Source organism: Micrasema longulum, unplaced genomic scaffold (assembly GCF_059751315.1).
Source record: "Micrasema longulum isolate JH-2025_06_02 unplaced genomic scaffold, ASM5975131v1 h1tg001007l, whole genome shotgun sequence".
Taxonomy (NCBI): domain Eukaryota; kingdom Metazoa; phylum Arthropoda; class Insecta; order Trichoptera; family Brachycentridae; genus Micrasema; species Micrasema longulum.
In genome coordinates this window covers 76,826-104,744 of record NW_028278195.1, presented here as the reverse complement: position 1 = coordinate 104,744, position 27,919 = coordinate 76,826, and the positions used below count along the sequence as shown (strand labels likewise).

At 33.1% G+C, this 27,919-nt stretch overlaps 1 protein-coding gene across 2 annotated transcripts in view; it reads right to left on the bottom strand.

The window, feature by feature from the left end:
• Nucleotides 1-3,478: 3,478 nt before the first annotated feature.
• Ent2 (Equilibrative nucleoside transporter 2) overlaps nt 3,479-27,919 on the bottom strand; it is a 35,528-nt gene continuing 11,087 nt past the window's right edge. Inside the window, exons 2-11 of one of the 2 annotated variants that reach the window (XM_088232648.1) lie at nt 27,707-27,792; nt 20,215-20,325; nt 15,268-15,416; nt 15,039-15,160; nt 12,011-12,156; nt 11,022-11,254; nt 10,599-10,764; nt 8,685-8,806; nt 6,766-6,968; nt 3,479-5,367 (exon numbers count right to left, since the gene is read on the bottom strand). In XM_088232648.1, coding sequence (XP_088088774.1) covers nt 5,229-5,367; nt 6,766-6,968; nt 8,685-8,806; nt 10,599-10,764; nt 11,022-11,254; nt 12,011-12,156; nt 15,039-15,160; nt 15,268-15,416; nt 20,215-20,325; nt 27,707-27,773 — 1,458 coding nt within the window. In that variant the 5' untranslated portion in view covers nt 27,774-27,792 and the 3' untranslated portion in view covers nt 3,479-5,228. The remainder of the gene's footprint in view (nt 5,368-6,765; nt 6,969-8,684; nt 8,807-10,598; nt 10,765-11,021; nt 11,255-12,010; nt 12,157-15,038; nt 15,161-15,267; nt 15,417-20,214; nt 20,326-27,706; nt 27,793-27,919) is intronic. The other variant, XM_088232649.1, reaches the window with a different exon arrangement.

The window sequence follows — 27,919 nt, the reverse complement described above, 5'->3', positions numbered from 1 at the left end:
TCAAACAAGAAAATTGTAATGTTTAAATGGGCTTTACTAGTTTGATACTAAAAAATGTTTTTGGTACTTACTGATCACTTTTCGCATAATTTTTCAGTTTCAGCTGCATGGCAACAATACATTATAAGTAATAATAAAATAACTATGTAAACAAACCAATTATATTAAAATTATAAACAGCAATATTAGCTCGTAACCTACAATAAAAATCTTAGCTCATAATCTTAAAAACGCCAACAATTGAACTTAATTAAAGCCATTCATTTCAAAAATAAAAATATGCATTTCTACAAAATGTTGGATATCGAATGAAAAAAAAAACTTCGCAATAATTAGAATAAGTATTGACAAATTAAATTGTTTTATTTACTTAATGTTTTGAATCTGATTGAACTTCATAATATAAGTACAGTAAATCCACCTTTTCTACGTTTTTCAAGAGAATATAAAACGAAATTAATGTTCTAGCTAGACTATGGATACATACAAATACTGCCAGAAAAAATGCTTTTGTGAAAACTGTGTGAAAATTTTTTATAAATTTAAATAATTTTATATATAAATTGAAAATCACAAAAATAAAAATAGTAATTGGAATTTGCAAAAAAACATAACGTATTTATTTTTATTATGGCACCACTAAAAATCGCTGAATTTCAACTGAGATGGTGGCAAAACTGTTTCAAACATTTACGATAATGTTTTCGAACCATCTTCTTTTCACATTATGTATATAACTCAATATTTCTATTGCCACATTTTTAAACAAGTTGTTTATTGATATGAAGACATTAATTATTCTTCTTAAACACGTGTCAACTACGTGTCACGATTTAGTAAAATGTCAATATGGTGTTTTTGTTCAAAAAACAAATGAGGATATAATGAAAAACTAACCCCAAAGGATATCAGAACATCGCTAAGATTGTATTTGCTTGAAAAATGTATCAAAATTCAATGCATAATAGCCTTTAAGAAAATTATACACTTATTTAAAAAGGTCGATTAAATTGCACTTGCTTTGAATTTAGTTTGCGACAACTATTTACCTTTTTTGGTGTACCTTGCTTTTACTCTCCATTTTGGGCACACGCGATGGGTTCATCGGGGAGAATATTTGAATGAGAATATACTGGAAAAAATAGGACCTGAAGATTATAATTTTCAACAATATTTCTATTGACACATTTTCCCCCTCTGTTGCATTAAATTTTTATATTAATTACTTCAGTCTGTGTGAAATCCAGTCCTGAAAAACATTCAGACATACTCAAAATATAGATATAATTATCCAACATTTTTAAGAAATTGATATTTTCATATCTGTCACGAAAGGGATCATTTGGTTCTTTTTAAGCCATTTTGTAAGAACGAATTACCCACAACGCTCGGCTACATATATTAATATTTATATACAACCTGCTAATGTAACATCAAATACATAATATTTGTACTAAATTATTGATTGTAGATGTTGAACATTGTTCATCAGAGTGAAAAACTACCAAACCTCGCGGTACACGCAATAGGTCGAGTGGCACAGTGCAACTTTACAGGAGGGAGGAAAAACTGTTCATTAATTGTGGTGTTAATGAAATTTTATTTGTGCGCATCAAATTTATATCAAATTCTATCACATCGCACGTCCGATAAAATAGAGTAAAAACGGCAGAATTACTAGGACAGCCAAAAAACCAATTAGACAGTCTTAAAACCACATATTTTTCATAGAGTTTTTCTTTTCACCGTTCAAAGCAATGCCGATCCAATGTGTCATAAGTCACGTGAAGACTAAAGACATCGAGCTATTGGACAAAATCCAAAGATACAAACAAACAGAGAGGATAGAACGCGATATCACTCTGTCTTTGCATACAGACCTCGCTTCCTCTACATTCATACATCTTCTCATGCACGCACGCCGATTATTCCTACTCTTGACATGTCCATCTACAAATATTTGATGGACTCGATAGTGCCGTGTCTTCCTCGTTTTCTGCACCCATCAACATTCGCATTGTAGATCATTTTAACCGTTCTTTCGCTGTCCATTCGCTCTACATGTCCAAACCAACGCAGCACCCTTTCTTGATTCTGTCGATAATGCATGTCTCGGCCTTACACAGTTCACGGATCTGGACATTTGTGCACCTATCATACATCGTTTTACCACACATTCGCCTGAGGGATTGCATTTCGACAGCATTTAACCTACTTTCATCATCATTTTTTCGATTCCATACTTCGCTCCCATACATTAGAGTTGGCGATAGAACTTCATTGTGAACTGCTAGTTTTGCTAGTAAACATACTTCCCAGATACACAAATATGAAAATTCCCAAATTACTCAAAAGGGCTATAGTAAATTAAAAGCACTAAAACTTACATCATCTGATAAACGATAGAAAAGAGGTGACTTGATAGAAAAGATACTAAATAATTATTGCGACTGTCCGAGAGGAATTAATTAAATCGCAACACAAATTTACGAGGTCATAACTGGAAGCTCGATCATGCCCAATTCCCTCACGATCCCAAGAAAGACATTATTTCCAGCGGGGTGGTTTCAGGCTTGAATAAATGACCTAGTTGTCGATTCCATTTGGGTCAACCGGTTCAAGACCGTTTGGATGATTTTTCAAAGGATGACGAACGCAGACAAAAAGTAGTACATGAGATATAGGCGCACCAGTAAAGGCTGTCTACCTATTACAAAAAAAAAAATATTTGTTGCAAAAAAAATATAATAACATTGTTCAAAGGAAATCTCGATTGTCGTAAAGAAAATCGTAAAGCTACAGCTTTGTTCACTTTTCAGCATATGAGAGTATTTTTTTTAATTCACTCTGTATACTTAATTAAAAATCAGATTTTTTTTAGTTATGAATCTATTTTATCGGATGCGCGACATGATGGCTTAAAAAATAGAGGTCATTAACTTTACAGTTTTAAGAAATGTTGACATAGGATGTTTTGCACCCGTATAAAATTATTTTTTGACATTCGACTCATTGCATGTGCCCCAACGATATTCTGTGACATTACCAAGTGTCACTTGGTAAAATGGTGAATACATATATGAAAATTTGTCAGCAAATTAAAATAAATCAGATAAATTATTGTTAAATGGTTTCAGACCGGAATAACATATGAAATATGGTTGCTCATTCCACTATAATGTATCTATTAAAAATAATAAAAAAATCCGCAAACATTTTAGCTATATTATTTTGGTACTTATTGATTCATTCATTAACACTTTGTAGCAATTCAATTTCACACTTGAATTAATCTTATTGCATCTTTTAAATATATCTTTAATAGCTTTTAATAATGTTTATTGAGTTATGAGGCATTTACTGCAACCTATTATTATTTGGAAACTTTAATGCGTGTTGTATAAAGAGCTGTATTGTAAAAACCCTCCAAATGTAAAATATGTATTGTAGGTGATACTGAAAAACTGTGTCGCTATCATTTTATTTTTTTGGCAGGAGAACTTGATAACAGTTATGTTAATATACCAGTACCTTAAAGCAGAAAGTTACACTTGGTAAATTGTTCGGGAGAGCGGTTTGAAGTTGTAAAACTGTTTGGAATGTATCTCTCGAAGTAAAAATACACTTTATTGCTGTTTTTTTTGGATTTATAGGCTTTTGATACGAATATTTAAGAAAAAAACATTTAAAATATGGACTATCAAATAACTATGGGACGTCAATGTTTTTTGTTCTAACTGTCCGGCCAGCGCCGAAGATGTTTTTAGCATTAATAGAATCTGAATATATGAACAAAATGACATTCATAACTCAAATTTTGCAAAAAAAAATGTGACTTTCAGCTTTAAGGTACAGATATTACTTACGATTTTAATCAGCCAAAAATACTGCTTGAGTGTGAGAAAAAGTATCATTATTTAGAGAAAAATAGCAATAATTTAAAACTAACAGCTCTCAGTCCCTGGAACGAATTTAATACAGTAAAACATTTGTCGAAAAAATAGATTACGCAGTATCACCAATGACATATTTAAATTTTATACATTTGGAGAATTCTTGACAACCAGTGTAATTTTTACCTGCTCTACGATCAAGACAGTACCATAAGTGTCACAAAAGTCAAGGCATGAAAAATATTGTGAATTTAACGAGCCAGATGCATACGCAAAAATTTGCCGGTTGATGCCGCCCGTCAGTTAATAAATGCGTTTGTAGTGTCTAGAGTCGATTATTGTAATGGTATCTATGCAGGTCTACCAATGAACAAAATGACTCGCCTACAATCTGTATTGAATGCCGCAGCGAGACTTATTTTCGGAATCTCTAAGTTCAGTCATATCACTCCACTACTTCGGGAACTACACTGGCTACGTTTTCCACAGAGGGTCGAATACAAACTCTGTTGGCTTATGTATAAGTCACTGCACAACTCGGCTCCGGAATATCTAAGGGAACTATGCATTCCAGATGAACTAGCTGACAGGCGTCTCACGCTTAGATCAGCTACGTCTACGGCGAGAGGAAAAGTTATTATACCTCTACGCAAACAGCGCACTAAATTTGGTGAGCGCGCATTTGCGGTCGCAGGCCCTATGGCATGGAATGCTCTCCCAGCAGAGGTGCGAGGCTGTGAAAGTGAAGTGATGTTTCGGAAAAAACTTAAAACCCACTTGTTCTCTAAATCATTTGAATAAATCCGTAGCACGTGACAACAAAATAAATTATTTTAATCAAATTACAAATTTAAAGCTTCAATTAAATTAACTTAACAGTAGAATCACCATGTAAAGCGCCCTTGAGGTATTTTATTACGAAAATGGCGCTATATAAGTTATCCACAATAAAGAAAACAGAAGATATTGGTCAAAGCCGTGTGAAATTTGTGAATCTGTAAGAGACTTCTGGGAGAAAGAAAAATACATTGTACAGATAGATGGCGAGTCTTAGTAACAATTTGAGATTCAAATTCAAGAATGTGCAAATAGATTTTTGATATGTTCTTCGTATTGGCATATTCATAATTTTCACGCGGACCTGCCCGAGTTCAATAACGGATTTGTAAAAATGAAATATTAAATTAGTGGAATCCTATGAAACATGAGCAAAATTCTCCGTGCGAACACGGCTAAAAAAACACGGTTAGAATACTATAATTTGTATCTTGAAACATTTTACGATTGTAGTGCATCCGTGCGGTGCGGTTATATGGACGCGGCGAGAGTTTGCCGCTATGTAGAGCCCTTGAACAGGGGGAGGGATATCAGTAAGGGGCCGAGCATGGAGAAGGCGATTCCGGCGACAATGCCCGTTATGAGGACCGCAGCGCCGAACATTCCCGCTGTCGATGCGTACTGCTTCTCCACGGACCTGGAAATATAAGGAAGGATTAAAAATACAGAGGTGATCGAGTCCTTTACATGCCTAGGTTCCACAGGCACCGCAGTGACGTCAGGAGCCTGTATCCCTTTCGCTCCTGAGATATTAAAAAAAAAATTCTTTACTCCTCTTTTTTTTACCATCCCTCCACTTCAGATACGAGAGCTATCATATAAAAAATATGTTATGTTCTAAGTGGCCAGTAACATGAACGATCGTTGTGGCCAGGATCCAACAGAATATAAAAGGCAATTTGATTTTTGTTTGTACCCACACATACCCATTGTGTTGGCCAGGAGCGAAAGGGTTATAGCACTGACCCCCCCCCCCCTCTATGAATAAGAAGACTATGGTTAATGTTACGATTTTTCTTAATACAAAGGAAAAAGAAATATTATCTTTCAATTTTTTAAAAATAAAATTTATATTTGAAGCTCTTTGTGATTATTCATTATAATAAAATAAATAAAAACAACTCTGTTTTTATAACCCCTTTATTTTTTCGACTGACCAGTTTCAAAGATGTACAAGCTTCTTTATCAAGGTATGATGTACTAATGAATTCTATGATATTTTATTTTATCAATGTTTACTAAATAAATTACATAAAGAGCTAATAAATTAAGTATTTTTGTCTAGTTTTGAAGATCGTAGCCATCTCACGTTACGCTTTCCATCCTTACAAGACAAAAAGACTTGATTTATTAGCTCCATATGTATTTTTTTAATAAAAAAGAGAAATACTTTAGTTCTTATTATTTAAAAAAATATTTAAATTTTAGACAATTTTCTAAAATTCGCAATTAAATTGTGCTGGAAAAATGGAAATCAAGTTGTGATAGAGTGGGATTTGAACCTGGGACCCTTGGTCCGTGAGCCAACAATACTACATAATAAACATTGATAAAATAAAATAGCATTTAACTTGATGGAAGTTCATTGTAATTTATTATTTAAATAAAATAGGATAGAATTAATTAGTTATATAGTATAGCTTTGAAACTGGTAGGTTAAAAAAATTATATAAAAGTGATTGAAAACAACGAAAAGGAAATGACTTATGTAAACTGAGAACATCTCTTACAAATTTGGTGGTTATGTTTCTCTGGCATAATTTTTTGGTGAAACTTAAATTTAGCCATACAGATTATTTTTTGTTTGTTAAATTTCCAGTAATATTGGCACTTTTTGCGTAGGATTTTGAAAAACTGATTTCGAATGGCGCTTAAGCTCCTATGGCTCTCAGCGCCTCATTTAAAGGTGTAATTTAGTTGAGCTTTCAATAAAATAAGTAGTTTTTTGTCAAGGAACAAATATGATTTACGCTGTGTTGTTAGCTAAAGGACTATATATGATGTCCAATCGCACAGCAGGAACGGGGGTACTCACCCGGGAATGTACATCATAGCGAGCGAGCTGAAGTGGCCGTTGGACCAGCCCAGCACGACGGCCAGCGCCCAGTAGGCCCAGTCGCTGGGGATGAGCACGGCCATGGTGCGGGCCGTGCCCATGGGTTGGTAGTTGCACAGCAGGAACAGGGGCAGCAGCAGCAGGCGTGCCCACACGAATATGCACAGGAACCTGGGACCCGGCTGCAAACAAATATTTAGATAGGCCTATAAACTTTAAAAAAAAAAACAATATAACAGTTAAAACCTCCGAAAATGTGAAGTTGGTTAGAGTAGAATTTGAGCCAAAACTATTGGGTTAGAATAAAAATATCCCACATAAATAAAATAGACATAAATAAAAAAAGAGTGTTTTAAGGAGAACCTAGGCTAGTTTTTAGAAACTAGAGATGATTAATTCTAATGAAAATAAAAGAATGCATTCTTTTTTTATTTTTTTTATTTATTTATTATTTACATACAATATTACATTTTAGTTATTTTAAGACATTTTTGAAATTATTTTTTTTTTTTTACAGGACTCACCAAGCCAATGAATATGGCTTGTCGGTAAAGATCCTTTACAATTAATCATATGATAGTCCTACATGGTTTTATAATAATAATTACTACTAACTTAGATATAGGGAGCGAAAAATAGTACATGTAATTGATGCTTTCAAAAATAATATTTAGAAGATGCAAAAAAAAAGCAAAAAATAAGTGAATGATCATGCAATTTTAAGATAAAAAATAAATAAATACAGAACCGGAGTACCAAAATTTTAAACAGAAGTGTGTACATATTTAATAGGCACAAAGCATTTTATTAAAAACATTATTTATTAACATATCCATTCGATTACTAAATTCATCAGAATGAAAGTCCGAATGTAGAAATACATTCTAATGAATGAGGAACTTCAGCCCAACGGGAAGTTGTATTCAAAAATGGTTTCTTTTGGGCGGTGAACATTAGAACATTGAATATAATAGCAAAGTTTCTTGAAAATGAATGAAAAAAATAAATTATTTTAATAATAAAAATAAACTACTACGAACGACGTCACTAGTTCATATGAATCAATCAATGATAAGGAGAGTTGCAAAAGATTTTGAAGAAAACTTGAAACATCGTAATTTCAGAAATACAAAACTTAAAAAATCATAACGCCAATACATCAAAATTGGCTTAGTTCAATCATCATCATTCCCCTTCCGCACCGAATGGTGCATAGGGCACTGCATTGGTAAACCAAACTCAGAATATCTAGATTATTTCTGTTACACGAAGGTAAGATGATCAGTCATAGGTCTCAGGTGCAGTAAAATGGCTGTAGTGCAGAGCCATGCCAAAGTATTTTATAAGTGAAATTATATTAAATAGAAATGTACATAAATATAGGACAAGAAATAGAAATAGGATAAGACTACCACTTAAGAAAAAAACAAAATCACAAAATAGCTTAATGTATAAAGGGTTAAAACTGTATGATGAGATGCCTGAAAGTATGAAGAATGAAAGAAAACTTACATAAGTTATGTAAGAAATATTTAATAAGTATTTGTTATAATTGTAAATATACAATGTAATATTAACTAACTTAAGTAAATAAATAAATAAAATTCTACCATATAAAACAAAATTTTATATTTAAAGCACTTATGATGGTCTTAACATATCCCATATCAACATACCTTTTTAAATCAATATTTCATGTCAACCATGTCGGGAATAGAATCCGAGACCTCTTCGGCGTTGTGATTTAGTTTAATAGTCTATTAACAAATGTTATTTTTTTAAATTACAAATTTGGGCAGCTATAGTGACTGTTGAGTATCTCGCATGTCTCTATTAGGTCACCCCTTTCTTGCCGTTTCTGCAGCTATACCTAAAGGTATTTGAATTCTGTCACTTACCCAACTAAATAAACTGGCCGTAGAACTTCCCAGCATAGCGGTAATATTGAAGGTCAAGAAACAGGTGACTTGCGTGAAGATACTGAGGGGCACAAAGAACTCGTCACTCGATCGCTTCACATCTGAAATTAAACACAGTGTATTACATTACGATTTCTGTGTCCGAGCAGAGGAGGAACACAGTTCCGTGTGTTGAATATATCCAGAACCCTGGACGGCTGCTCTCAGATGAAAATCCTGAAAAGCGAAATCGAGTGGAGACGAGTAAGCCTCTTAGTGTTCTCCTACCATGCCTTAGTGAGGGGCCACAGTGGCGAGCGTAACGCAGCCCGGATAGCTCCCGGCGGCCTCCGTGGTGTAGTGGTCAAGACGCTTGACTCACGCACGGAAGGTTCCGGGTTCGATTCCCGGTGAGAACACAAAAATTAAAATGTGATTTTTCTCAAGCCTGGGTGCTCTGTGATGTAATTCACCACTGTAATTAGGCCTCCTGGCCTGTTGTAGTGCAAAAAAAATATGTAAAAAATACATGCGTTGATAGCTAATTTAATAGTAGCAGGAGTGGTGTGGAGCACGTCAACAGCTCAGCATAATTATTAGCTGTTCTGTGGATGCTCACCAGGGGAGGGGAGAATGATGGGTAAAGTTTGTCCTATTGCACTCACACTGGAACACGTGTCGGAGTCTGGTGGTCCTTGTGGGTACGTTTATCAGGAACAGTAATTTTGGGCAATCTATTGTGGTGCATATCACTTTGAGCATTAGAGTGAGGTCAGCAATTCTTCTTCAATGTCAATGAAACAACTCACAAGATATTAAATATAAATTGAAATAAAATCACTTTGTTTTTATGTACCACTTATATTTTTTATAATTTGACAACCAACTAGTTTCGGCAATACTATGCCTTCTTCGGGGTTAATTACAAACTAACATAACATATATACATTTTTCACAGCGAAGGTAGAGTGGGCGTGGCTACGGGGGTAAAGAAGAGAGGGGGTTTGTGTGTGGATTTAGGGAGTGGGAACATATCTTATTAAAATGGGACTATTACTAAGATTTATTTGATTATTAATATTTAAATTTTTATTTACAGCCTTTCTAATCTCCAATATTTCAAAATAATCAAGTGCATATCCTTTTTTGTTTGTATGTAGAATTTCGATGCCATCTTCAAAGTTGAATGAGTGACTATTTGTTAGGATATGGTCAGCAAACTCAGAAAAATTAACTAATTAATTTTAAGACATCTCATATGTTCTTTAACTTTAGTTTTAAAAGTACGTGATATTTTTCCTATATAAAATGACTTGCAGTCATGGCACATCAACTTGTAAATGCCTGATCGATCTAATTTATCAGTTCTTTGTTTAGTGTTTTTTATTATACTTCCTATATTATTGGTTGTGTAAAATGCTGGTTTTATGTTATCCGGTAAATCTTTTAAAATTTTATTTGAATAATTGTTAATGTATAAAAATCTTCTTTCCGTCTATTAATATTTAGATATCTGTTGTTTGAAAACAGGAATTGATTTTAAATAATTTGTTTAAAATATTATCTATTATATTTGGATCGTAACCATTATTAATAGCAATTGCTTTTATTGTGTTTAGTTCAATTTGAAAATTCAATTTTGACATCGGTATATTTCAGAGACGGTGTATCATGGAGTGGAATGCTGAGTGTTTATGTTTAATTGTTTAAAAAATTAAAAAATAGGATATTAAAAGGTTTACTTTTTATTAAGTTATAGATTTGCAGTGACTCCAGAATATTTGTTTCAAATTTAAATATGTATTCCAAAACTTTCATGATATAGTGCTATATTAGGTTTCTTTCATGGATCAAGGAAGGGTGCACGCCAGGAATATTACCAAACAATGGTGTTATACCAAACAGGAGTCTCACCAGAGTTCCAGGCGGGGAAGATGGCCAGCGACACGAAGAACACCATGAAGACGTTGAGCAGTTGTGGGAAGGCGTCCCTGAAGACTCTCCAGTACGGGGGGCGACGCGCGGCCACTGCGCTCCGTGCCGCCTTGCTTGCCATCAGCTCGTGGTAGCGGTAGAACCTCTGGACACACAAACACACATCTTAATAGAAGGATCTTCATAATTCACCGCATTCCTCGGCAGAATATATCTGGGATTGAATGTTAGAAGAGTTTACATCAAGAAAATTCATTGTAAGGAGAGGGGATTGATTACTTCTGCAGTGATTTATCACATAAGACTACTTAATTCTCCACCTGGAGCTTAAAACTAAAAAACTTTGTTTTCAGACACATTTTTTCAATGACGGGTTATGAAGCTACAATGTAGTTTACTTACGTTCAGAGGCAGCGCGAAGTAGGTGTCGAAGCACGCCAGCAGGATGAGCAGCGCCGTCAGGAAGTAGTACACGGCCGAGGTGCGGTGGCTCGGGGACAGGGCGTTGGTGACCACGGAGGACAGGGCCGCCAGGCAGCCGGCCACGTTGGAGCCCAGCACCACGGCCCCCGTGTACTGGGGGGGCAGGCGCGCCGCCATGCCGTACACCGAGTTCTGGAAGATTCCGTTGAAAACTGCCAGAGAAAAATACAAATGATTATTCAATGTTTCGATCCGCCGGTTGCGAAATAATAATGTGCTGTTCCTCGATCAACACAGCAGAAACTATGGCTCGCATGCACCAATGTCCCGATTGTGTCGTATTGTAAACTCGAGACAAGATCTGGACTTTTTTGGTGTAAGTCTTTATAGTTTTAAAAATTCACTAAGATAGATCGGATCTTATCTTGAGGAAGTAATTTTTATTTTTTTTTGTCCTAGCTTTAATTTTATTTAGTTGTATTTTATTTTATTAGTGCCTGTATTAATTATAAGAAATTGTATTTACCATCGTTAGAATGGACTGCATAAGTCCGTCAAATAAATAAATAAACAATGTGCCATGCTTGAACATCGGACAATACGCAAGACCTTCAATACTAAAGCGTTTGATCAGGCAAATCATACTATACTCGCATCCAAATTTTAAGCACAAGGAATTTTCAACTCGAGAGTTATCTTGGTAATAAGAAAATTGCTTTAAATCTAAATGGCTAACGCTCAAATAGATTTGTAGCTAGATCAGGGGTACCATAAGGTTCTCACCTTGGTTCATTTCTATTTTTGTAAGTATATTTTTGGCTATATCATAAAGATTTGAAGCTATTTAGATAAATAAAACCCACAAATGACATACTGTAAAACCCTGAAATGACATCCCGAAATTTGCATTTTCGTAGGGTGTGGATAGGAAAACTAGCATGTGGTCTCGAAGAAGTATTTAATATTACCATTTAGTAGCACCACCGTCAACATGGTCAGCCAGAAGAATACTCCTGGCCACGTAGAGCTGTCCACCATGGCCAGGATAATGGTCCCCACAAACAAAAGGACCACCATGGATATAGACCATACTATTCTCACTGTTAGGTTGCTCCTGAAATTACAAAAAATATTTTTACCGCACACAAACATATTTAAAAAATATTTTCAAGAGTATGGGACTGCCTGGCCAGGAATCGACGAAGTTGAACAACTCGTGCCCAATGAGGAAGTTCAGTGGTTTTTTAAAGTGATTTTTTGTTAATAGACTATAAAATTAAACAATATTTTGAGTTTGTCCAAATTTTTGTAGACAAGAACTAGATTCAACTCCCTGGGGAGCTGTTTATATTAACATATTACAACAGAGATGAAGAACATTTAAGATTTCTTAAATGTTCTTCATCTCTGTTGTAATATGTCAATATAAACAGCTCCCCAGGGAGTTGAATCCAGTCCTTGTCTACAAGAATTTGGACAAACTCAAAATATTGTTGATAAATTACCTGGTCCATGAAGAAGTATAGAAATTGAAAAAATAACATTTTCAGGCGTTGCCTAGTATACAGGTGAAATAATTCAATCAGATGAATCTCACCTGCATAAATAAAGGTTTCAGCTCTTTAACTTCACAAACATCAACAGATGAAAGAATTGAAGGAATATAGATGTTCAAATATAGGCAGAATGGTGAATGTTACACAGTGTGTAAAGTGGCCACTTAAACCAGCCATTGACAGGTCATAAGCCCTGTAGATGCCTAGACTTCTATATTACCTTCTCTTAAATGTTCTTCATCTCTGTTGTAATATGTTAGTATAAAATTAAAGCAAAAAATTTTTATGTTTATATTTAAGTATCCTATTATCAATGCTGATTTTTGAAGTTTTGTAATTTTTAAATTACACCGCCGAGTAAAGTAAAATTACAAGATTTTCTGACATTTAAAAGGAGAACCCCGTACCTTTTGAAAATCAGAAATCTATACAACATACAAATGATTGGCTATTCTAAACACACATATTTACCTGAATCTGTGATGTTTCAAAGTAGTTATTATTTTCATACATTTTCGAGAAACTTCCCTGTACAATCAAATGCTCTAATTTTCACTGGGTGTAAGAAAATATCCATTGCATAGAACAAAAGAGTTACAAATTGTTGGTTTAACAACAGACGTGTAACGGACGGTTTCGTAGCCGCGCTTGCGATTCTCGACTCCAGTACCTACTGCCTATTGTTTTGCTTTGTGATTAATAATCTTAGAATGTTTTTTGTTCATATGGGCGGATCTATGGCGGCAGCCGGTTCCTACAACGTGGAATAATTTAACACTATCTCCTTCACAAACAACCTCAAAAATAACTTTCTGAATAACCAAGTTATGGAGCAATTGAATAACCTTCCCGGGAAAGTGATAATAAAAAAAACCCACTGGGCAACAAAATAATTAATTATATTTTCTAATATATTTTGTTTGTAAGTTTTTTTCTTCTTCTGTATTCATATTTGATATATTTAACCCTTTATAGGGCAAAGGTCGAAATTGGTTGATATATTAACCAGTCGCTTTAAGGGTCATATTTCCAATACCGTCCATAGAAATTTCAACTATTTTTTTTTTTAATTTTTATTTTTTATTTATTTATTCACACTCTTTATAAAAATACAATTCCATGTTCACTTTGCCCAGCTAACAAGGGTACATACCCCGTTCCAAGCTAGGCAATTACATTTTAATATATTATAATAGTTAACAAATTAATATAGAGCACAGACAAACAAAATATAAACTTATTCGGATACACATTTTGATTCATATACATACAGACATACACATATATTCACACATATATATAAATATACACATATATACGCATGTACATACACACACACATACATACACCCATGCGCATACACATACATACATTCATAAACTTCATGGTTGTCATCTATAAATATTTTTTTTTTTAATTATTCCTTATTTTTTATATTTTATTTTTGACATCCAGTAAGGTTCTCCAATCCGTGGCATGCATCAACTTTTCTGACTCCCTACGACCAATGTCATGAAAGAGCGAGGTCAACACCTTCCGTAACTTGACAACACTCCCGTCTTTCCACGATTCTGGTAAAAGGTTATGGACCTTTTTGCCTACGTGATAGTGTTGTCTCGATGCCAGAACAGTGTTGACCCTTTCACTTAGTATCAGATCCCTATTAGAGTATCTTGTATTATGGTTGTGGTTGACGCTCGGGTAAATGTCTCTATTGATGTGTGTAACCACTACCGTTCTTAATATATACTGTTGAATAATATTCAGTACTCTGAATTCTTTGAAGAGCAAGTCACTTGGATAGCGAAATGTTGTTTTTAAAATGACTCGGATTAAAGATTTCTGTGCAATTGATACAGGTTCAAGGGCGGTTTTTGTGCAATTACTTCAATACGTTATCTAGAACGATCGTTGGTTAAGTTATCGTTCTAACCGCGTGTTCATGCCGTTGTCAAAACGGTTGTAAAAAATGTGATTACTGATATTTATGATTAATATTCAAATCATTAACTTTGTGGTCAAACATTTTACTAAATGTTATTAAATATTTGTAATTGTATAATTAGTAATTGTTTATAGTCTATAATAAAATTTTGTAAATAATATCTGTATATTTTTATTATATAAATATATTTTCTAACATGACTCTAAACAATCATTGGTCCAATATATTGACCGATGAAAAATTTAGTTTTTCTGAAAATCTAAAAAATATTATCCATTTTTTTATCGAATTTATTTTATGTGGGAAATAAGTATTTTCAAGTATTATGTTTGAAAATCAAATTCTAAACTAATTAATTTTCCCGATAAAGGATTAAAACACAGTACATTAGCTTAATTCTGCTAGTGTAATATTATATATAAGACCTAAGTTATTCCCCTGTGGCGTACCTCTCAAAATCAGTGCAAGATATATTGGGTTTAAATTCATACTAACTTGACTTGTATGAAGATGTTGATCCAGTTAAAGAGAAGATTGGGCACCTGGGAACAGAGACCCACATATGCTAAGAAGTTTGTTGAATATGGTGTTTGATATCCTGTGTACGCTTCGCCAAGCTGAAATAAATAAATAATTATTAGTGTATTCATCCATTTGATTTTTACATAAACACCAAAACGGTATTACATCAAAAGCATGAATGCTAGTTTCAGTAAGGACTCACCTTGTATTCTACGAAGTAGCTTTTTGCTGTAATGAACATGTTCCAGGGAGTGAGCGCCCCGATGCCGTGCAGCAGTAGTGTGAGGTACACCAACCCTCTTCGGTCCGAAGGCGGATCCACTTCTAGGGTGGCTGCCTCCATCGTCATACCTGAAGTTAAAAACATGTAATATTACATATCAAAGCAGAGGTGCGAGGCTGTGAGAGTGAATTGATGTTTCGGAAAAAAACTTAAAACCCACTTGTTCTCTAAATCGTTTGAATAAATCCGTAGCATGTGATAACAAAATAAATTGTTTTAATTAAATAACAAATTTAAAAGCTTCAATTTATAAATGTATAGAATCGCTTTGTGAAGCGCTCTTGAGGTATTTTATTACGAAAATGGAGCTCTATAAGTTATCCATAATAATAATAATCAAATATAACATACTGCGAATACCGATAAAAACATCTGAAATGGATTTGGAAACATTAATTGTATTTTCAAAATCAATATGGATATTGTGGAGAAATGTTTTCATACATAAATGTAACAAAGAAATTCAATAAAAATATGTTTGTAGAATAATGCAACGTGCTTGGCCTTGGTTGTTGTGACATCAAGATTTGTGATGTTGTTCTACATAAATTTCAACGGCCAGGAACAAATAAACATGAATTGTGACGTATTAGGGGCGTGGCCAATGTAATCACTGTTTTTGCGGGAATTAAAAATTACAAATTTAAAAGTATTTTTTATGCTACTAATAATTAGCAAAAAAAATTTTTTCAATGGACAGTAATTCATAGACCTTTATTACTTTGAAAATGTAAAAAAAAAAGTGATATTTTCCTATTGAACAAAGCGTATTCTGCTTTTCATACAGAAAACTCAATTTTATCTACAAAGTAAAATTAGAATAGGCATATTTTTAGTTCTAAACATCATCAATAGGTTACCAACGAAGATATTTTAAATGTTCCTACAAATATACACATTTTTGTACATAAATACTGATTTTACTTTATACCGTAGCGATATGTAGAGAAGAAGATAGCGTTTGTAATTGCCCCCAAAGTGAGATCTCGCGCACTATTCTCACGAAAACAGATTCTGCACACATATTTTTCTGTGCATGCGGGTAGTTTAACAGCCATCTTCTTTCGCATGTTTCAGAAAATGATCGTTTATCTACCTATGTATATGTGTATATGCATATATTTACTAAAATAAGATGCTTTTATAATTGTATTCTTTCTGTTTCACTCAGTCATTAACAAAAGGAGTTAAAAGTATTTAAATTTATTACAACAGAGAGGGGAAACATATTGAGAAGGGAATATGGAGATCTAGGCATTTATATAAGCCCTGTAAATTCAAATGTCAGGTCATAAGCCCTGTAAATGCCTAGACCTACATATTCCCTTCTCAATAATGTTTTCCCCCTCTGTTGCAATAAATTTTAAAATGAATAACTCCCTAGGGAGGAAATCCAGCCAGTCTGCAAGCATTTGGACATACTCAAACATTGTTGGAGTCAAAAGTAATGATGACTACAAAAATTGTAAAATAAATGATGTAATAACTTATATTTACATTTAAGTTATTAATTAAAAACACTTGGTACACTTCCACTTATTTGATTGACCAATTAGCACTTTCACCCTCTAATGGGCATCTTCAGACTGGTGAATATTATACAGTGTAAGGATAATTTATATAAAACTAAATATTATCCCATTAGAGGGATTTATATAAACTAAGTGATGCCCATTAAAGGGTGAAAGCGATAATTGGTCAAACCAATAAGTGGAAGTGTACCAAGTATTTTTAATTAGTAACTTGTATGTAAATATAAGTTATTACATCATTACAATGGAATTCCATCAAGAATTGTCAATAAATAATTTAAATAAAACGAAATGTAATATAAATGTCGAGGATCCCGCGGACAGCCAAAAGAACAAAGGTCTCCATACCGGAGGAACTAAATGTGAAAGTTCGCCTACCGGCCGTATGGTGCCGACGTATTCTGCAGTCCTTCAGACACATAGCCAGACGCGACTCGGAAAATGCGGAGAAAATAAACATCACAGGCATTGTGCCAGGACGAAGAAGCAGAACTACAGCTCGCAGGATCGATCGGGTGAGGACAATGTCACAGGCCCGCCTGCCTCCGTCCCCCGCGGAGAGGGCAGAGCCGTGAAGGATGGAGGCGCATTGTGAATAGAATGGCCGGGGAAAACAGTACCGACGATCGAAGAAGATAAAGAAAGGATCGATTTATTTCGACGGCTTACGCCTTTGACAAAGTATAAAATAATATTGAGAAACAATTATAATGAAACAAAACACTAGTACAAAAGTATAGAAAATATAGATACATAAAATAAAATCAGCAGAAAATAAAGAAAATGAAATAAGAAATTATAACATAGGTATGCACCAAATTAACAATAAATAAAGAGTTTATATATAAAAAGCATTGAAGTAACAGAGGCGATGTATTATAGTATAACCAGTAAAACAAGTATAACACTTAGTACATTTTATAATTTAGAAAAGAAGTGATAAAAAAGTAATGATTTTAATTTGTATAAAGATAAATTTAATAAATCTAAGTTTCTATGTTTGTTCACTAACATGTGGAGCCGTGGAATAGGTGAGTACTTAGCATGGTTTGAACTATGCAAATCAACAGCAAAAGAAGTATTTTGTCTCGTCTAAAGATGTCTCACATAAAAATTCACACAATTTAAAAGTTCGGGACTGTCAAGAACATTATTTAATAACTTGAAAAGCAGCACTAAATCTGAAATTTCCCTTCTATCATTGATACATATTAATTTTAACTCCTTCATTGAACATTTATAGTTTAGCTCTTCAATTGGAATGTTGCATTTAATTATATTTACCTCTAAATATTAAAAATGATACACCAAACAACTACTAACTTGCGCAACTCTGAATGAAGTGAATTTATTCTTCAAAGTTCTACACAACAAGACCTGTTTACATTACAAACACTGCCACTTGTTTGAATTATTGTAAAATACAGATTTAGAAACAACTTACGAGCCATGTGGCACTTAAAATGTTATATTCTCGCAGTATTATTTTAGAAAAACAACACGTTTTACGAGTAAACGCATCGGAAGGCAAAACATTAAACGCAAGTATTAAATTTGTTAGTAATTTGCGGATTTTCTTGCAGTAGTCATTGTAGAATAATAATATGAGAAATGCTGATTGAGCGATTGGCGAAAATGTAAACACTATTATTAGAGCAAGCCGATATAACTGTTTTTAAGAATATATTATAAAGCATTTACAATGTTCAATAGAGTATTGTTACAAACGACAACTGATGCGAATGACCTCTAGATGTAAAGTTATAAGTTTTATTTATGCTTTATTTATTTATTTATTAACGGACATTGTCCATTTGTACAATTAATAGGGTTTTAATATTACAATGAAAGAATAGTTAGAAACATTTTGTAAAAGAAGCATTGACAAATATAAGGGACATCGAGACAAGATCTGGACTATTTATTTAGTGCTCGTTTAAATAGCTGTAAACTTAAACCAAAAAAATCCAAATCTTGTCTTGAGTTAACAATACGACAAAGAGGGGTCATTGGAGAATTAAGGCCATAGTTTGTTCTATGCCAATCGATGAACAGTAATTTATTGTTTCTCAACCTACAGGCATATTGCTTTAAGGCAATTTCTTCCTACCTACCCAAACCGTTCAGTTTGAGAAAATTACAAGTGCATTAACATATTCTAGGTTTATGCAGAATCTTATAATTTTATGAAAAAATTAAGACAAAAATTTACTCTATACTATGAAATATACATTTAAAAAACACGCACTATCCTGGATTCAATCTAAAGATATGAACTCTTTTTTTTTTCTATGATATATTTTGTTGCCTTTTTATTAAAGGAATTATTATTATAAGGAATATTTTTATGTTTCATTATATTTTTTATTTATTTTTTTAATTACAATGAAAAAAAGAAAATACCTTATAATCTTTTACAGAATATTTTCTTTTCTCTTTTTTATGTTACACAAAAATATTATGCCTGTCTATTTATTTTAGGAGTAAAAATTCATGAACATTTCTTGTATGGACCCATGAACAGGCCACGCCTTTGTGGGATTTTTTGTTTACTATTTTTACTGTTAACATGTATTTCATTGCTATGTAATTATCCTTTATTTTTTTAATACTCTGTTTTACATCTTATGTATATTGTAAAAAAAATAAAAAATTTAAACAGTAAAAAATAAAAAAGAGGAGAGGTGATGGAACAACTCAAACATTCAGATAGTGACATTCCAATCTTGATTTGAATGTAAATAAAGAAGGGGCGTTTCTAACATTAGTGGGTAAATTATTCCACAATCGAGCAGCTACTACTGTGAAAGAGGCAAGAAAATTTGAGCGGTAAAGGGGTATAAACAGGCGAAGTGGGATTATAAAAAATATTGTGAAGAAGTGATAGAATGTAAATGTTTCTTCTATGCCTGGTACTGAGCCAGTCTAGTTGCGTGCGGTATTCGGTTGTGTGGTCAAATTTGCGAAGATTAAAGACGTGTATCAACGTGCATCTTTTTTGGGTGATTTCTTTACCCTAAAGATAGAATGCTATGTTTTTTCAGGATAAAGTAGCCTGTATCGATTGCCGGCCCGACAACCGTCGCTATGTAAAAAAAAAAAACGCCGATTCGTTAGTCTGTGGTGAATGTTACACTGAGTAAAGTGGGCCACTTAAATCAGCCAATGACAGATCATAAACCCTGTAAACGCCTAGACTTCCATATTTCCCACTATAAAATGCTTTTTAAATCTGTTGAAATATATTAAAATCAATAACTCACGAGGGGGTGGCATTCAGTTCTTGTCTATGAAAATTTGGATAGACGCGAAATATTGTTGATAAATTATTTACCTTTAAGATTGAGTGTGTCATTGGGTAGGTTACTCTCTTCCCAGGCGGGGGTGAGGCGCACGGGCTCAGGTGCTAGGAAGGGAGTTTTTTCCGGCATAGGATCTCCGCCACCTGAAAAATGGGTACATTCTCATTAGTCACCATAAGGGTTGTCGATACATTGTGGAGATTGTAACTTGTGAACAGGAAATAGTAACAATGAACAAAATTATGTCTGAGGTCTTTCACTTTGTTGTTACGAGATATATCCAGAAAGTATGTTCCGTTAGGCAGACAAAGAAGACAAGTACAAGGAAAAAAACTTTAGACCTTTAACTATTTGTCTACATAACTCCTACCGATTTGTAGGCAATTGTCATAGCGGGGCACAAGCTTTTTATTAGTATTATTTTATTATTATTCACTATAGGCAGGCAGCCTTTGCTGGTGCACCATCACTGATGCAGGCGCTCGCTTTCGCAGAGCAACTCGCTGGTCTAAATTGTCTTTTAATTTGCACTGTATACACGATCGTTTTGTTTGTTTACATATTGCTGAACTGTAAAAAAATTGCATCAAAAAAGACCAAATTTTTTAGCTCGCCACCAACGTGCAAGTGTTTTAACACCTTTGTTCTTGCTAGGCGAACTGCCTTTTATGCAGGCGTTAAATCTTGCACTTTTGTATTTTGTAGGGCTTCAATCGTAGTTCATTTTTTAATTTGCGCCCCATGCTACGAGCAGACACGTTGAGATTTATCGCGAATTGAACTGCGCTTTGACGTGGATTACGTTGAATTCTGGCCTTCACCTTTCGAACCATTTCTGTCGATGTTGCTGATATTGGATGTCCACCTCCATGGCGTTTTTTTATGCAACCAGTATTATTGTAACGTGAAATGGTCCGATACACAAACAATTTTGTTCACATGTAAATGTCGTAGCTCATTAATAATGGCTGGTTGCGATTTTCTAGCCAAATACAGAGCAATAACACTACTGAGTTTGAATTTCATTTCGATAACTTTATTTAACTGGGACGTAAAACAATATGCTTCAGTAGAATTATTAACAATATAACAGACTGACACGTGTCAAAACATAAGCGCACTGTCATTAGACGTTTGGTCGCTACAGCAGCGTGAAGTTGGCAACACTTCGAGCGCCTACCCCTGTATATATATTTTTTAAAACACAGAATAAAAACAGAAATTACATAGAGGTTTTTTTTTTAAATAAGAAAAAGTGGAAAATAAAAAATAGAAAAAATAAATGCAGAGCAAAAAAATATTAAATTATAGTAGAAAAAATACAAAAGAAAAAAAAGTTTATTTGGAAAATAAAAAGCCTTGTCCTAAACACGGCCTATTTTACGTACACAATATTTTATATACATTTTTTACTTACAGGAGTGACGGTGAGTCATGGATCCATACATAATGTTATATTGAATGTTCTTAAACTTAATATCACAATTATTCACTATCATACAAACAGTGGGAATATCAACCATTAACTAGATTGAAGATCATTGGTCCACACCGTTATGCAATATTTTATCACATTGTTTATTCCAATATACAAATTCATTTTGATAAAATTGTATCCCTATTTGACACTATCAAAATTAAATTTTAATCAAATGGTAAGAGAACTTTATGTATACATATTTAAATTATATATCTTTTCTTAGGGACCCCTCATTATACTGTCTGGTTCAATTTTAAATGTAGCTAGGGTTAATTATAATTTAACGAAAAATAAGCACTGTTGGAGAATTGTTAACTGCGTGAATGCCGGATGCATACTTCAAAGTGACATAACTAGTGTATAAAGGTCACAGGGATTAAATATTACTTAGGATTATAAGAGAGAAGATAGTGGGATAAATGAAAGGTGATGGTAAGATAGATGAACAAATATTATTATCTTTAAATACACGCTAAAGAATTTTAATGTCTGTTAACTTTTCAACATTTCTAAGGCTATGATTAAATAACTATATTTTTAAATTCAGTTTTTGTAAATTAAAATATTGTGGCTAAATTCATTGTGTAATGAAATATTTACATTTGAGGGGATTAAAAGCAAAAATGCCACTATCCATGATCACTGTATTTGGGAAGATCAAAACTTTTAAAGAATATTTCAAATACTGTTTTTTTTTTCCTTTTTAATTCTCTCTGAGCTCTACTCTGAGCATATTTTTTAAATTACTTTTAGAATTGCTTTAAAAAATTAATATATTACTTTTCTTACTGTAATTTGTTATAGTTTTTTAAGTTTTAATTTCTTTTATTGTTGCTTCTCATCAGTTCTTTTTTAAATTGCTTAAAATATTTATTGTTTCCTTTTTGAAAATGTCTCGCAATTAAGCATGTTTTTTTTTATAACTTATTATTCTTATTTTTAAAATTACTTTTTAGTATGTTTTTTAATTTCTAGTATTACTTTTACTTAAGTAAATACTGATCAGATACTTTATATATTGTTTTTTCTTGTAATTACTTATTTGCACTGGTTAAAAAGCCCAGAGATAATAAAATACAAGCTTTGCTGGAAAGACAGATCCCTCCTAATAAGCTCCAAGATACCTATCAGCCCTTTGTATTAAGGAAAATACACATCAAAGAAAATCTACTCTTAGATCGGCGGAAATCAGAGGAAAACTTGTCAAAATCCGGCACTCCCCAAACACTGGATTCAGAGATCGTGCTTTTGCCGTTGCCGGCCCCTCTGCCTGGAACCAATTGCCTTCAAACTTACGAACTCATCAACAGTCCCAGTCAGTTCAGATCCCAACTAAAATCTCACTTCTTTAGATTATTATACCCTCAATTTTTAATACATCAGAAAATATAATAGGTCCGTTTAGCTTAGTTAGAATGTAAGTTTAAGTATACAATTTTAAAGCGTTCTTGAAGTGATTTTTCATAAAAATGGCGCCATATAAATCAGCCAAATATTATTATTATTACTAAGCACAGTACACACTGTAAAATTTCCCCATTTTGCCAATGTTTGAACATCCAAATTTTGACAATTCTTCTGACTTTTGTGAAGTGAAAGAGTGGGCGAATGTGGGCAGATGAATCTCACCCGCATTAATTTAATTGGTTTGTGTAAGTCTTAACGCATCACAGGACAAAGGTGAGTTAAAACATGGTGGAATTCTCGTGATATTAGTAATGTAAATATGCAAATATACAAATAAAATAATGAATGAAATAGAAAGATAATTAATTACATAATATGATAAAATATGGAGAAGATGAGTATCTCATTCATATGCGAGTAAGTAACATAGATAATAAATTGGGTAAAAAGATAATGAGATAGATAATTAATATGGAATAGATAGATAATTAATATGGAATAGATAGATAGTGAATATGGTATAGTAAATATGTTAATATTAACAGCTCCCCGGGGAGTTGAATCCAGATCTTGTCTTCAAAAATTTGGACAAACTCAAAATATTGTTGAAACACCATGTCCATGAAGAAGTACAGAAATGGAAAAAATAACATTTTCAGGCGTTGCTTAGTATGTAGGTGAAATAATTCAATTACACGAATCTCACCCGCATAAATGAAGATTTCAGCTCTTTAATTTCACTAACATCAACAGATGAAAGAATTGAAGGGATATATATGTTCAAATATGGTCAGAATGTTACAGTGTGTAACGTGGCCACTTAAACCAGCCAATGACAGGTCATAAGCCCTGTAGATGCCTAGACTTCTATATTACCTTCTCTAAAATGTTCTTCATCTCTGTTGTAAAATGTTAGTAAATATGGGTTTAAAACAAATTAAATACGCCTTTGTTTAGACCTTTTATGAGCAGATTTTTAGACATACTTTAATTTTGTATTAAGCCTACCAGAATATTTTGATTAAGTCTTATTGCGTATGCATATTGATATTTTTTTTATTTATTTAACACAAATACACATCACATTTCGTGATATAATACAAACATTTTCTTTGAAGAGTATTTAATGAGGAAGTTCAGTGTCTTTTTTATTATTTTTTATCTGTTAATAGAATACAAAACTAAGCCAAATTTTTGTATTTTTATATATCGTATTATTAGCGCTACGATTTTTAACGTTTTGTATTGCTGAAATAACTCCGCATGCGACGTCAGAGGTTGTTCTATGACAGTTCTTGACCAAACCAAACCGGATATCCTTCAATGCTCTCGTATCATTGGATGGTTCATATGAACCAGTGACGTCATTCAAAGTAGTGCGTTTTTATTAAAATATTTATTATTATTTTTTTCCTACATTTTTAAGAAATTGGACGGTAAAATTTAGTGCTCTAATTTTTACCACGCGCAAGAAAACATTTTTTGTATTTAATTTCCCGTAGGGTTGAAGTTCCTCATTATGATACTGTAAGATGTTCTCTTGTATAATGATCATTTTTAGACTGTTAGGTAATTAATAAAAATGCTCTTAAGTATTTAGATTTGTTGCGACTTATTTCATATTTCAGGTTTAAATTTTGAACAGGCGCGTCTTGGCGCCGGCCATTAGATTCATAACAAACTAAGTGTTCTTCTATATAAAAGGGAACACATTTAAATCTAAGTTAGATTACAGTTATAACATTAACTAAATATATTTTTAAAAAACAGTAATATTATAGGCACAACGCCGAGAAACAAGCCACTGAACTGTCGCGAGTCGTGAGCTATAGGCACTTCTATACCGACAAGCTCCCGATATGTCGACAACATCCTTGTACTACGACGGTAACGACACTGGGAAAACAGAGTACAGAAGGTATAGAGAAGAATGGCAAAGAAACCTTAGTAAATAGCAAAGGCGGAAGTGTTTAGATTCCCTATCACATTATATAATTAATCCTACAGTAAACAGTCAACATTTAAAACCACTTCAATGTCAAACAAAACCCAAATAAGTTTTGGAGATAGGCATTTGTGTGTTTACTGTTGACCTTGACCCCTGCAGAGTCGTAGAATCATCGCATCATACTCCCATCCGCACCAGATAGCGCACGGAGGGTAAGGTGATCGGTCAACATTTTATAGAAGGGAATATATAAGCCTAGGCATTTACAGGGCTTAAGACCTGTCATTGGCCGGTTTAAGTGGCCACATTACACACTGTGTAACATTCATCATTCTGTCGTCTATGTTTGCACATTTAAATTTCTTAAATTTTTAACAGTGAACAGATACAAATATTCAATTTTAATATTTGGAAAAATCGATTGCATGGACTCGCAGGATAAAAATTGTTCAGAGACATCGCCACTGAGATAGACGGGCAAGGCATCTCCGCGAATCAGACTGAGAATAATAAAATTCAACAATGTTTTGAGTATGTCCAAATGCTTGCAGACTGGCTGGATTTCCTCCCTAGGGAGTTGTTCATATTTAAATTTGTCGCAACAGAGCGGGATGAATCTCACCCACATGATAAAGGTTTCGGCTCTTTTACTTCACAAAAGTCAACAGATGGAAGAGTTGAGGAAATGTGGATGTTCAAACATAGGTAAAATAGTGAAGGTTACACAGTGTGTCAAGTGGCCACTAAAACCAGCCAATGACAGGTCATAAGCCCTGTAAAAATGCCTAAACTCCCATATTCCCCTTCTCAAAAATGTTTTCCTACTCTATTGCAATTTAAATAATAAAATTTATTACATTTGATGTTTTTGCTTTTTTAGTCTGAAAATTCAATTACAAATTGGGGTTCCTCTTATGTTCCAATGCGGCTTATCGTCCAAAACATTTTTTTTCTAAAAATTGATAGATAAATGTTGGGCTGCGTCTTATGGTCCGACGCGTCTTGTCGCCTGAAAGACACGGTGAGTGTAATATCAACATTTATTCAAACAAATGAATGTCAGGTCACAAACCCCTTCCATATTTGCATCTTAAAAAGGTTTCCTGTCACTGTTGAAATATTTATAAATAGACTAACTGTTTGACACTCACATTGATCGGAGACAACTATGGACAGTGTGATCAGATAATCCCATACTTGTATTATTCCAATCACCGGAAGGTCAATTGGCCACAATATGTTCACGCGACACAGAACTACAAGTTCAAACAGTCAGGAGATTTAATCGAAGAGTTTGTAAGTCCAATTTAACTGTAAATTGTTACGGGGACGACATTAATAAAAATAAAATTGATATTTGATGAACTTTACAATTTTCCACATCAAACGATTCTGAAAATTATATTCTTAAATCGGTATAAATATAACATTCATTGAACAAAATAGCGTAATTTTTTATATATATTTTTAAAAATTTATTTTCAAAAATATTTACAAAATAGTCTTAAATTAAAGTCCTGCTGAGTTGCATACATACAACTTGTCAGCAGGTTCTTATAAATTGCATCGATTATTCACACTTAACCTACATTAATAATAATTTTACTTGAAAAACATAACATTATCAGAAATTAAAAAACTATCACTAATACAAAAAACTTTTTTCTATTAACCATAATTTGAGAAAACGTCTCACTCCTGTATTTACCTCAGTATTTTTAATATTGTTTGATAACATGTTAAATATTTTAGGTATTGAAGAGTGATTTTTCAAAGAGTCCCAAGGCAAAATGTATGAATTTCTAAGTAAGAATGACATTGTAATCACAATAGGGAAATATCACATATTACAAATACCGATAAAAATATATGAAATGGATTTCCAAAAATTAATTGTATTTTCAAAACCAATATGGATGTTGTGGAGAAATGTTATTATACATAACTTTAGAAAATAAATTATTAAAAAATATGTCCCTACAAAAACACGACATATATTGCGACATAATCGTGACGACATAATTGTGACGTCAATATTCGGGGCGATATTCTATTTGAAAGTCACAAAGTTTAAAATTTATACAAATCGTGACGTATTAGGGGCACGGCCAATACAATGGGCCGTTTTTGTGGGAATTCAAAATTATGTAGCGATGTTCTATTTAAATTTTAACAGTTACAAACAAAGTTCAAAATTTACACAAATCGTGACTTATTATGGGTGTGGCCAATGCAATGGGCTGTTTTTGTGGGAATTCAAAATTATAAACTTAAATATTTTTTTTTATGCTACTAAGTAATAAAAAAAAAAATTTTACTCAGCAGTATTCCATAGACCCTTATTAATTTAAAATTGATAAAAAAAGTGATATTTCCCTATTAAAAGCTGCATAACAAGCAAAAAAAAAAATCAATAACTGTCACTAAATCCGTTACTAAAAGGCTTTAAAATTTCAGATATTTTTTTTAAATGCCCTCAAAAATCCTTATTTAAATAATAATGTTGATGATGGCAAATATCCATAGTGTATTTAAGTGATCTGATTAAAATCACTTTGACATGATAAATTAAAAAAATCACTTGATCTGGTAAAAACGGACAAAAGAACAACTGTTTTTCTCCAAGTGACCTTTTTTGATTTAGCCCACTTTGAAAAATCACTCACAAATAATTTGATTTGCAACTTACTTCGTCTGGAAACAATAGTGGCTCCATTGTGTCTGGAATCTGGTAGCAAGCCGTAGGACTCCGTCATTTTTTAAGGTCACCAAAAACTGAAAAAAAAAAGTAAATGTGACGAATAATCTTAACAACTGCAAAGTAATTTTATGTTACGACACATTTTACTAATAGCACAAATTTTATTTTCCCTTATTAGGAAAAACAAAGAATATTTTATAA